Raw genomic sequence first — 13,210 nt, 5'->3', positions numbered from 1 at the left:
TCCTTCCCTCTTTGTCAGGAAACTTTTCCATGTGAATGTGTCTGCAGAAAGTGACCCGCCCTGGGAGCAGGGCTGCACAATTGCAGCATTGTCCTGCCTGGAGAACAGCCCTGACAGGCAGTGAATGGCGCACAGCCCCACAGAACCAGAGCACGGGGGGAGGCTCCAGAAGACAAACCAGGGGCCATTGATCCCTGGGTGAGATCCCTCCCCAGGAGCACAGGCCCCTCCTGACACAACGCAAGGACGCGTCCTGGACCCACCCCCTGGCATCAGCCCAGCCAGGGCAGGGTTACAGCGAGGCTAGGGGCCTGGCCTCACTGCCCGTGGGGTCGTGTCTGAACAGCACTGGGGCGGCTGTTGTCAGCAGGTCACCAGAGAGCTCGTTTCATGATGTACATGTACCCCTCACCAGAACCCATGCAGGGTAGCACAAACAATTACAACCCATCTCGGGACCAACACGGCTACAGCTAGTCTGACCTCCTGTACAGCACAGGCCAGACACCTGCCCCAGATAATCCCTAGGGCAGAGCTTTGAGAAAAACAGCCCATCTTGATTTCAACATTGTCACTTGTCAGTGAGGGAGAATCCACCACGATCCTTGGTAAATTGTTCCAAAGGTTAATGACTCTCACCGTTAAAAACTCACGCCTCATTTCCAATCCGAATTTGTCTGCCTTTAGCTGCCAGCCATTGGATCACATTAGACCTTTCTCTGCTAGACTGAAGAGCCCGTTAGTAAATGTTTGTTCCCCATGTAGGTACCTATAGACTGTGATCAAGTCACCCCTTAACCTTCTTTGTTAAGCTAAATAGACTGAGCTCTTTGAGTCTCTCACTATAAGGCAGGTTTTCTAACACTTTAATCATTCTGGTGGCTCCTCTCTGACCCCTCTCCAATTTATCACCATCCTTCTTGAATTGTGAGCACAGAACTGGACACAGGACTCTAAGCAGCAGTAGCACCAGGGCCAAATTCAGAGGTCAAATAACTTCTCTAATACTACTTGAGATTCCTGTTTATGCATCCCAGGATCGCATTAGCTCTTTGGCCACAGCGTTGCACTGGGAGCTCACGTTCAGCTGATTCATAGAATACCAGGGTTAGAAGGGACCTCAGGAGGTCATCTAGTCCAACCCCCTGCTCAAAGCAGGACCAATCCCCAGACAGATTTATGCCCCAAATGGCCCCCTCAAGGATTGAACTCATAACCCTGGGTTTAGCAGGCCAATGCTCAAACCACTGAGCTATCCCTCCCCCTTATCCACCATGACCCCCAAATATTTTTCAGAGTCACTGCTTCCCAGGACAGAGTCATCCTGTAAGTATGGCCTACTGCCTTGATTCCTAAATGCACACATTTACCTTTAGTTGTATTACAATGTATATTATTTGATTGCACCTACTTACCAAGTGATCAGACCACACTGAATCAGTGACCTGTCCTTTTCATTATTTATCACTCCCCCAATTTCTGTGCCATCTGAAACCTTTATCAGTGATGATTTTATGTTTTCTTCCAGGTCATTGATAAAAATGTTAAATAGTGTTGGGCCAAGAACCGAACCCTGCGGGACCCCACTAGAAACATACCCAATTGATAATGATTCCCTGTTTACAGTTACATTTTGAGACTTATCAGATAGCCAACTTTTAATCCATTTAATATGTGCCATGTTAATTGTAAATTGTTTTAGTTTTCTAATCAAAATGTTGTGCGGTGCCAAGTGAAATGCATTACAGAAGTCTAAGTATATCGCATGCCCACTGTTACCTTTATCACTTGCAGTCTCATCAAAAAAAGATATTGTTAATTTGACAGGATCTATTTTCTGTAAGCCTATATTGATTGTTCTTAACTCTGCTGGCCATAGATTTTTCCTTGTGTCCCTTTGCTTCCCTTATCGATTTACTACAGTTCCTAACTTCTGATTTATATTAATTACTATCAACTTCCAACTATCCACTGACAGATCCCATTATCCAGAAAGCCCCTCGTTGGGATGTGTCATTCCATATCCTACCCTTTGGTCTGCACAAGGCACCGAGGCTGCTGTAGTAGTCAGTGAACCAGGGGACGGGTCTCCCCAATCACAACAGCACAAAGCAGCAGAGGTCAGATGGTGCGCAGCAGTGAGCCCAGGGCTGGAAGCCAGCACTTGCTGACTCTAGCCCAACCCCTGGGCTGCTGACTGCCTTTTCTAATAATATTGCACATCCACTACACTTTGCAGGCCACTTAACCAGACTGCCCAACCCCTGCGAGGTCTGGAGAGTTGTTAACACCCTGCCTTGTCAGCAGATGGGTTAGGTGACGTGCCCAGTGTCCAGGCGCAGAACCAGTGCAGTAGTACCACCCTCCCAGCCAAGTCACTCTGGGCCTGATTCTCAGCCACGCCAAGACCCCATGCTGACAGGAAAAGGGGTCTTAGTGTAGGAGCAGGTCACATTTCCTGATGCTGCCAGAGAGCTGCGATGGAGCCCCAATCCACTTTTCCTGTGGTGGTGGAGAAGGCCCCTCCATTGAGCCGCATTGGCATCCTCCGACTGTCCCTCCCCCACATTTCTGGGTGTGGGGCCTTGGACTGTGATGTGCTGGGCCATTGCCTCCCTGCACCAGGGCCCTGAGGGTGGGGCCAGGTCAGGGGAATCATGGGATTTGTTCTTCACCTCGGAATCTGAATGTATATATAAACATGGGCAGGTCCTTACTGGTGAAGGGGATGTGAGGTTGTGTCTGCAGCTGCTGGAGATGCACACAAGGGCCATAATATTAGAACAGAACATAAGAACGGCCAGACTGGGACAGACCAATGGTCCATCTAGCCCAGTGTCCTGTCTTCTAACAATGGCCAGTGCCAGGTGCTTTACAGCGAATAAACAGAACAGGGCAATTTATCGAGTGATCCATCCCCGTCATACAGTCCCAGCTTCTGCCAGTCAGAGGTTTAGGGTCACCCAGAGCATGGGGTTGCGTCCCTGACCATCTTGATTAATAGCCATTGATGGACCTATCCTCCATGAACGTATCTCATTCCTTTTTTAACTCAGTTATTCTTTGGGCTTTTGCAATGTCCCCTGGCAATGAGTTCCATAGGTTAACTATGCATTGTGTGAAGAAATACTTCCTTACGTTTGTTTTAAACTTGCTGTCTATTAATTTCATTATGGGTCCTGATTCTTGTGTTATGTGACGGGGTAAATAGCACTTCCTTATTCACTTTCTCCACACCAGTCATGATTTTATAGACTGCTATCATATCCCCCTTAGTCGTCTCTTTTCCAAGCTGAACATTCCCAGCCTTTTTAATCTCTCCTCATAGGGAAGCTGTTCCATACCCCTAATCATTTCTGTTGCCCTTTTCTGCACCTTTTCCAATTCTAATATATATATTTCTTGAGATGGGGCGACCACATCTTCACACAGTATTCAAAAGTACCATGGATTTATATAGTGGCATTATGAAATTTTCTGTATTATTGTCTATCCGTTTCCTAATGGTTCCTAACATTGTTCGCTTTTTTGATTGCCACTGCACATTGAGTGGATGTTTTCAGAGAACTATCCACAACAACTCCAAGATCTCGTTCTTGAGTGGTAATAGCTATTTTAGACTATCATTGTATATGTATAGTTGGGATTATGTTTTCCAATGTGCATTACTTTGCATTTATCAACACTGAATGTCATCTGCCATTTTGTTGCCCAGTCACCCGGTTTTGTGAGCTCCCTTTGTAGCTCTTTGCAGTCTGCCTGGGACTTAACTATCTTGAGTAGTTTTGTATCGTCTGCAAACTTTGCCACCTCACTCTTTACCCGTTTTCCCAGATCACTTATGACTATGTTGAATAGCACAGGTCCTAGTACAGACCCCTGGGGGACACCACTATTTATCTTTCTTCATTGTGAAAACTGACCATTTATTCCTACCCTTTGTTTCCAGTCTTTTAACCAGTTACCAGTCCATGAGAGGACCTGCCCTCTTATCCCACGACAGTTGAGTTTTCTTAAGAGCCTCAGGTGAGGGACCTTATCAAAGGCTTTCTGAAAGTCCAGCTACACGCAGCAGTCACTAAAAGCCCACAGTGCCAAAGAGCAGGACAGGGATGTGCCCCCGTGACTGCACATCCCTGCAGTGCCTGGGCTCCGTGAGGACCCAACGAGGGCCATACAACCTGCAGACCCTGGGGTGAGATTGAGCCCTGGGTGTGATGCGGTGGAGGTGACACTGGAGCTGGCTGCAGCTGGGCTCCAAGGTGCACAAACCAGAGCAGTAGCTCTCCCGCACGGTGTAGAGCGCCTTGTGCTCTCAACCAGCTCTGGCAGCCATCAGCCCTCAGCCTGACCCCACTGCCTGGCCTGCAGCTTGCCGCAGGGATCACCCTCCCCACTGGAACTGTGGCAGTTTCTGTGGAGGCCTGATGGGGGAGCAGGGGGCTTTCGTACCCACTTGTACAGCAAGAATCTGGCACCGGGATCCATTCTGCTCCCGGGGACACTGTTGAGGCTTCTTACCTAGAGTCAGGTAGAGCTGCAAAATCCCAGAGGCCTCAGCCCAGGTGAGAAGGGTGCTGGGTGATGCCAAGAGAGCAGGGAACTGCTGGCGGATCAAAGAAACTGAAGCGTGCCCCACAGTTAGAGGAGAAGAAGGCTGGGCCAGTGCTTTGGGCACTAGCCTGCCACAGAGACAACCGGAGTCGAGTCCCTGCTCCCCCCAGGCTTCCTGTGTGACTCTAGGCCCTCCTCTTCCTCAGCCCAAACAAACAGAAACTTCTGTCTCAAGCAGAGCTGTGCTCTGGCCCTGTAAAGGGAGAAATGCCAGAGCCTCCATGGAGTCCACTAGGGACTTTGCTAGTGATTTTCCCCTGGAAGGCGTTCAGGTACTCCAGTGATGGGTGGCAGGACAAAACCCTAACACAGAGAGCAAGCTAGTTCACCAGGGTAATGGGGGTTCACATCACTGCCCTAGATCGTGGGGGTTGTGTGGATAAATCCAGCCAAATCTATCCAGCACTCCAATCCCATGACAATGGGGCCATGTCAGTACCAGAGACATGGGATCTGATCCTGCCACTAACATGTGAGCGTTCCTTCCTTTTATAGGGTTAGGGTTGTTGCCTCTTTTCAATTGCTGGTAACTGGCCCCCGAAGCCCCCTCCGCACTTCTTCCCCCCAAAGCCCCGCCCTTGTACCACATCTTCCCCCAAAGCCATGCCCCTTCTCTGCCTCTTCTTCCAAGGCCCCGCCCCCGTGGCTCACTCCTCTCCCTCTCCCCTCATCGCTTGGCTCCCTCTGCTCCGGGGCTTGGACAGGCATTGCTGCAGCCTGACAAAGAGCCTGCCTGCAGGTAGGAGGTGGCCCTGGCTGAGCAAGGACTGGCACAGGTTAATGACCTGGCACCTGCCCCCGCCCTGTGGTAACCAGACTTTTGGTGTCCGGTCAGTACATCTGACTGGACACTGCCAGGTCCCCTTTTCAACTGGCCTTTCAGGTCGAAACCTGGCAACCCTAAATGGCACCTGGACACAGAAGCCAAAAACCGGAGTGTCCGGGTAAAACTCAGACGGGTGACAACACTACAAGGCCTGGTGTCCTAGGGACTGTCTTAAGAGTAGGGAGCTTGGCATGAACAAGGGTGGCGGGAACAGAACCAGGAGCATCAGACAAATGGCTGACATGGCAGAAGGTGAAATGTTACATTTGTTATTGCATTCTGCTGCAGAACATGAGCAAGCTGCTATATGCACCAGGGCTGGTCTGGGTGTGTTCACCGCACGGCGTGGGATTCAGTAGAGCCCGGCCACACCAGCAATGGGTGACGAGGAGGCTGCAAGAATGAAAAATTTGGGAAGCACTTGCCTTAGACGAGGTGCCGGCACTACAAGGGCAGAGTTAAGGGTATTGGACTCAGCATTTCCGTGTTGTTGTAGGTTTGTGTGTGTGCGTGTCTGTGTAACATTAACTTTGAATTTCCTCCTTTTCAGCTGTTTATGTTATTTTAAAACACACCAATGCTGCATTCTGCTTTCTTTCCCGTCTCGCTCCCGATTCCTGTTTACAGCCCTAACTGCAGGAAATGAAGGCGCTTTTGTCTGGGAATTACTCTCCGTTCTGTACAGTAGCTGCAGGGTCCGACCCCTGGAGCGAATGCTCAGCGACACCAGCCAGGGCAGCGCTGGGAGCTTGGCCGTTGGGAACGTTTCGAGCCCGTGTGAAAGAGGATAATTTGCAGTGACTCAAAGCTGCATTGTCCCTATTCAGAGTTCCAGAACCGCTCTGTCTAAAGTGTTTCCAATGCTTCCTTCACCCGCCTGGGAAGGGACAAAAAGCGGCTTTGCCACCTCTGTGAGCAGAGACTGAGCCGGCTGGTGGGTCTGTGCCGACCCCAGGCAGTCACGGCTGCACCCCAGCTCAGCGCTCAGAGCACTGCGCTGCCAGCATTGGCACCTGAGCTGAACACAGAGCGATGCAGATCAAGAAAAGCAGCCTCTGACCTCGAGGCACTCGCAGTTTGAGATGCACAAAAGAAATAGAAAGAGGCAAGACAACAGCTCCGTCCCAAGGAATCAGCATTTCCCTGGTTGGTCTGCTCTGGTGTTCAGAGCTGCTCAGCAACCGGCTGATGGGCCAGACCCAGGAGCTGTGCTACATGGGAAAGAACCTCCAATACAACAGGGTTCAAGACAACCCCAGCCTGGTAGACTGTCCTCCCCCGGCCACACCCGGTGGCCACTGCACATTGCCCGGCTCTCTTGTGCCGATCTCAAGGGAAAGGCAATTCCAAGCCGTAGGAAATAGCTCGCCACGGGCAGTGCAAGCACTCGCTCCTCCAAGGACACCAGCAGGAGTTCTAAGCCAGGGGGTTCCCATCTTACCCGCAGACAGTGCAGAGAAGGAAAGTAACGGACTGTCCCTGCCTGCCTCGGTCAGCCCTGCTGGCTATAACCCGCCACAAGGACAGTGCCAGGGGCCTGGCCCTGGGAACGAACTCACCTTCCAGCTGCAGCAAGGCTGCACCCAGCAGGAGCCTCTGCAGTGCAATCCGCGGTGCTGCCATGCTCTCCCAGTCGCTGGGACGGTCGGTGCAGATGGACTCGAGGCGAAGGGTGAACCTGTTCACTCACCCCTTAGCTGCTGCGTTGCACCTGGGCCTGAGGTTCTGCAGCTCCCACCGGTTTGTCCCCCACACACCTCAGAAGGCTCCTCTCCCTGCCGGGTGCAGGCTGGCGCCTGTTTGCTGAGTGGAGGGGAGTGTATATGAACTCCAGCTTTGTTGCCTGCAACTTCAGTTTGAAAATAGGGCTGTTTAATGAGCCCTCGTCAGAGTGCAGGCAGGAGGGGGGGAGCACAAACCTTCCTGTTTCCTGCTGCATGGCAGGAGAGCTGGGATCCGCCCCTGCCAAGCCAGCGCCGCAGACAAACAAGCCCCTTGCCGTAGGAATTCTCTTTTTTTATAGATGACTAGCTGCCCGCCCGCAGCCCCCAGCCCCAGGCCCGGTTGTATTTACAGCCCATGTCCCTGTCTAAACGAGCGGGCACAAAATGAGAGTCGGTTTCTTCTCTGCTCCACCCTTCCCCGGATCCCTGGTCTGCCAGACTAAACAAGCAGGAGCATTTGCTGCACGACAGACAGACAGACAGACAGACATTTACCAGGGTGCCAGTCCCAGACTAGGACTGCTTTTAATTCTACCGTTGAGCTTTACGCATAGGCAGTTTTGTAGCATCCCATCCCCTGAATACAGGGTGTAGTGTTGCCCAGCAGTTACATCACAGACTCACGCCTTAGGAGGTGTAGGCTGTAGTCTCGGCTCTGTCACACGTGTGCTGCTCCAGGCTGGTAGCACTGACCTACCACACTGGGAGGGCTTCTTCATTAATGCTGGTGAAGTGCTTTGAGATCCTCGGATGGAAAGTGCTACACAAGGCAGTGCCGAAGTGCAAATCAGTGCTAGAAGGAGGCAAAGGGCTGGGTGGGCCACAAGACTGGTGCTGTGCCAATGTCGGTGTATGCCTCATTGTGGCTAGCCCTGGCCTGCCCCAGGTCCCAGTCCCATGGCATGTCCAGGCACCATTCCCTATCCAGAGAGCCAAGGCCCTCCTGCTGCAGAGACTGGGCTCAGAGCACACACAGAGCTTGGAGCGCTGCTGCTCTCAGGGAGGCGATCAGCAGCGCGGGGCCGATAACTGACTGGCAATTTTGACACATCAGACACATGCCTCCCGTTGGGTCGAACCAAACCTGAATTTTTTTTTTAAATGTCGACAAATTGGAAACACCCTTGTTTTGTTTTGGGCATTTTTAACAAAAGCAAAGGAACTAAGGGCTAGAGTCACAGACCTGGAGGAGGGCAAGGAGGTGGTGGGTCCTGTGCCCCCTGACACCCTTGAGTCCAGTGCTTAGAGCACTCACCACGCTGGTATCCCCACTCTAGACAGGGACTTGAGCCCAGCTCTGCCCCGTGCTGGGTGAGTAGCCCAACCCCCGGGCCGCAGTGCGGGCCTCTCACCTTTGCTTGTTGACGCTGTTCCACATGGCATCAAATCCTTGCCCAGGCCTTGGGCCGGAGCGAGACACTGAGAATGACTCTGTATCCCAGTGGGTGGGGCACTGAGCTGGGGATGAGGGGGACAAGCCTGGGCTCCAGTTCCTGCTCCCCTGAATCCTGAACTATTATACAAAGTGAAGCAGCTTCAGCAGGACGGCCTGAGAGTGACCACCCGCCAGTAGTCCATAGCTGTGGGGGTCTGAACATGGGTGCGCTATCCACTGGCTAAGGGTCACGGAAGGGAATGGGACCGGAATCCCCTTGGGAATCCAGTCCAAAGCCCCAAGACACTTCACTTGGGAACGACTGAAACCCCACACATCCCAAAACCAGGAGTCCAGCCCCCAAAGCATGAGACTGGCTTCCAATCAGGAGATTCTGAAAAATAACACACTGCGGGGTGGGGGTGGGGCTTTGCTTTCTGGGGTCCAAGCACGGAGGTTGCACTCGGACCACATTTTTCCACATCTCTCCACTCTGGAACCAGGCTCCTTTTTTCTATGAAGGCCGAGTTTTATTCTCCTGGTTCCAGGCGCGGGGACTTTGAGAAAAACGCCAACTATCACGAGACTTGAGATAAAATTGCAAGAGTTGGTGATGCCTTGAATTGATTAGAAGTTGCTTAGCTCTTGCCCCAGCCAGGACGGCGCATCGAAGCCCCGCGCCGTAATGTGGCCCCGCCTGACCTAGCTCCACAGGTGTTTAGTGCAGGGCAAAGGCCGGTAGACGCTGTGCTGCCCGCAGGTGGTGTCTACACTTGATTTTGCACCATTTCCAATTGGAGGCAGACCTTCCAACCAGTGTCAGTGAACCCCGTGTGGCACCGGACAAGGTAAAATATCGGAGGCTGCCTCAGCAGAGCGGCGCCGGCGCCAGTGACGACGGGAGATTGGAGGGAAAAAGGCGAGTGCCGACAATGCCCCGAGTGCACAGAGCAGCACTGGGATGTTTGGCCAGTCCCCGCAAAGGGAAACACCCCCCTCGGAGCACACGCAGCACGCCTGCCGCAGAACCAGACTGCGCAGAGGGCCCCTGCGCCGAGCGCACTGGAGACTGGGTCACACCACGGGGGCAGGAGGGACGGGAGGAGCTTGCATCATCCCATTTTTAAACGGTTACTACCGAGGTTCGATCCCAAGGACTATTCCTATCGTTCACCCTGTGAAACTGTCCCCACGGCAGGACTTGGCAGGGAGCAGGGGCTCACAATAGCAGGACATTCCAGAGCAGGCAGGAAGTGCTGCAATGAACGTAAACAGAACATGCTTAAGGAGAACAAGGCTGACTAGCAGGAGAGGCGTTGGGGCAGCTCTAGCCAGCCCTGGTTTGGTTCTCAGACGCTCTCTCACTCCCAGCTCTCAGCTCCTGGCAGGTGGCAACTCTCTAACAGTCAGGGGGTCCCTCGGATGGCTTCAGAAATCCACCCTCCTGGCCAGGGCATGAGCTTGCGGTGCCAGATCCTGCAGGGAGGGACTGGGTGAGTGTGTGCATCAGTGAGGTACTTGTTCGGAGACAGTGAACCCTTGTCCTTTGTCACCTGCCCCTAGCAGGGTCTGAGCCATCGATGGCAGCTCTGGGGAGGGCAATTGGAGACTGCTATGCAGTGTGCACCTGCACTGAGCATGGTGCTTAATACGCCCCCCTCTGCACTAGCTTCCCACTGGGGCGGTCGATGTTTTTGGCAGCAAATCCCATTGTAACTGCAGCCTGAGAGACGCTGGTCGCTGGTGAATGACAAGAGCATTGTCAGAGGTGTGTTAACCGGACAAGACAGGGAAACGTGGCCCTGATTACAAGGAGGAGTTTGTTTAGAAGCACTCACAAGAAAATCCTTTATAGAACTAATCCACCCCAGCACACGGCAGCCACAGTCAGACTATTCGAAAGAGGGTAACGGGCTTTGGGGAGATGCTCCCCTAACACCCGCTCTCAATTTGGTCCATAAGAGGCAGGGGTCAGTGCAAGGAGGATGCATTTGCAGCATGGTGCAGTTGCAAACGACTGGAAATAAGCAGCATGTGCAATTGGAAGGAAGGAGTTTTCACACAAAAGTGGGGCCCTAGTCTGAGAATGACACCCAAGTCTGCCACATGCATGTGCAGGTGCCACACACACTTTGCTCAGTGACACAGACCTCCTGTCCTGTCCTGCCTGGGCCGTTGGGTGTGTAATGTCTGTGCCTCTCACAGCTCTTGCTCCCCTCAACCTCTGCACCCACCGAAAGAACCTCCGAGCTTCTCCTAGATTCTCTGTGATCTGGGCAGAGCAAGCCTGGTGCACATTCCTCTTGCTCTGTAAGAACTCGACCTTCTGCCGTGTCATTGGCAGGTGATTTACCTGGGCTGAGCAATGCATTCTGTGGCCTCTCTGCATTGACCATGACATCAGATGTGCAGAACTTCCAGCCTCGGCAAGGAAGATTGTGGCTTATGAGCAACATGGGCCCCGATTTGGCTGCTGACCTTGGTTGAACTTGAACTCCGGACTCTGGAAGGCTGAGCCGTCTCCCCCAGACATGCCATTTCCTCCAGCTGCTCCCTGGCACGCAGCACCACGAGCTGTGCTGAGCCCTTTAACCTCAACACACCCAGCAGGTGCGGCTGGGTGCTCCTTAACCCCCTGTTCTGTAGCGTGGGGTTTGTACACCCCATCGCAGTCTGACACCACACAGCTCGCTCCTCTAATAGGCCTTATCCCGCATGAGAATGACCCTCTCAGCTCCCAAAACCCAACACTCCCTGCAACAACCTACACTGGCACCCTCTTCAACCCCCAAACCCTGACACTAACCCAGCCCCCATTCTACCCTCCAACCCTGACACCAAAACCCTTTCTACCCCCACACACCGACCGACCAAACCACAAACCCAAACAAACCCTGAAAATCCATGGTAAGAAAATACATTAATAACGGTGAACTAACGATATTTAATCTCGCCCTCCCCCAGCAGAGATTTCACCCCAAAAAGGGAGAAGTGCCACAAACTCCATGAAGTTCACTAGGAACTTTGCTGTGGTTCTTGATTTGACATGGAAGCTGGCAGAATAAAGCCATGTGATAGACAGACCGACCGACCTGAAGACGAGCTCTGCATGGCTCAAAAGCTTCTCTCTCTCACCAATGGAAGTTGGTCCAATAAAAGCTATCACCTTACCCGCCTTCTTTCTCTAATATCCTGAGACCCAGACGGCTACAACAACACTGCATATGACAGACGGACAGATCAGACAAAGGCAGAACGAGCCAATGCCTGGAAGCTGGAGTCAGCCAAGTTCAAACGGGAAATAAGATGCAGTGGCTACCAGTGAGGGGAATTCCCAGAGTGCAAGGGATGTGGGGGCTCTGCTCTGACCAATCCGAGCCATGAGCTTGGTGCAGGGATCTTGGGGTGAAGTTCTATGATGGCAGGTCAGCCTGGGTGATCAGACCGGTCCTTCCGGCCGAGAGCTCGCCGCATCTCCACGATCTGCCTGCGGAGGTCCTTCTGGGGGGATGGGGGGAGGCGGCACTAATTGCTATAAAGGGCAAAAGGATTTTTTCACCCTCTCAAGATCCCAGACTGGCTGAGAGGATTGGGGGGAAACCCCAAAGTTCAGCTGTGGGCAGAGAGGTGCTGGCTTTCCAGGGCCTCAAGCAGAGACTTGGGCACTGCTGGGCTGGGGTCACGGGGCGGAAGGGCCTTGCCCAGGGGCACGTGGCGAATCGGTGGCAGCGTTTGTCTATTTGGGTTTCTGCATTGATCAAAGTGTAGCCCAGGGCTCCCACGCCCTGCCCCTACCCACCTGAGAGAAACCTCCTCGCCCCACGGTGTCCCGCCCCCCACAGAAAGGAGCTGCCCATTGGCACCACAGCGATGGGACCATTAGAAAGAGTCCCTCAATGCTCTGCAATGGCTGGCAGGCTGTTCAGCCAACGGCTGGGGGTGCTACACAGGCGGGGGCACGGTCACTGTGAATGGGGCACAGGGCAAGGGAGGAGAGACGAGCTTTACTCTGGTCTTAGTCTCCTGTTTTCCTGGCGTACTCAGGACCCCCCCCAGCCCTCCGCGACACGTGCTCCTCCTTGGAGCGCAGGCGACGGCCGCTTTGAGGGCGGGCGGCTCATCGCACGGCAGAGTTCTGCACGGCCTCACGTCAGGGGCTGAGCCTGGGGCCTCAGGCGTGGGAGCTGCTGGCTCTTCCTGGGGAGGGGACAGGGGGGGGCGATGGGAAAGGCCAGGATTGCCAGATGACTCACGTTTCCAGCTCCCATTGTGTTCGATCCGGCCCACTGTTGCCATTAGATGATCTGCTGAATGTGGCTCTGTAGATCAGGGCTGGGACAGGAAGCGTCCCTGTCGCCTCTCCATCCTGGGGTCGCTGGGGAGCAGCGGGGGTGGGGTGGGGGGAGGGAACCGGCAGCTGCAGGCAGGATTTTTACATCTGCTAAAGGCTGGGGGGGGGGGGAACCCCCCACCTGGAACTGTCACAGAACTGAAGCTGCAGGGGGACTCCCCCACCGGATACACAACTGAGGCTGTTGGGGGGAGCCCCCACCCAGCACAGAAGCGAGGCCACAGGGGGGTCACATCTGGCACAGAAGCCCCCCAGTCCACTGCCCCCCACACACCCAGCCCCCTGACCCACTCACCCCAAGCTCTGTTGCTCCCTCACCC

At 53.6% G+C, this 13,210-nt stretch overlaps 1 protein-coding gene across 2 annotated transcripts in view; it reads right to left on the bottom strand.

The window, feature by feature from the left end:
• Positions 1-12,857, bottom strand: part of ROBO4 (roundabout guidance receptor 4) — a 76,976-nt gene extending 64,119 nt beyond the window's left edge. The window contains exon 1 of one of the 2 annotated variants that reach the window (XM_034754714.1): positions 12,793-12,857. In XM_034754714.1, the coding sequence (XP_034610605.1) occupies positions 12,793-12,835 (43 nt within the window). In that variant the 5' untranslated portion in view covers positions 12,836-12,857. Of the gene's footprint in view, positions 1-6,999; positions 7,512-12,792 lie in introns of those variants that run through there. The other variant, XM_034754713.1, reaches the window with a different exon arrangement.
• Positions 12,858-13,210: the final 353 nt, after the last annotated feature.

The sequence above is a fragment of the Trachemys scripta genome, chromosome 21 (assembly GCF_013100865.1).
Source record: "Trachemys scripta elegans isolate TJP31775 chromosome 21, CAS_Tse_1.0, whole genome shotgun sequence".
NCBI lineage: Eukaryota > Metazoa > Chordata > Testudines > Emydidae > Trachemys > Trachemys scripta.
Note: the sequence above shows the minus strand (reverse complement) of the source record. Positions and strands in the feature narration are given on the sequence as shown.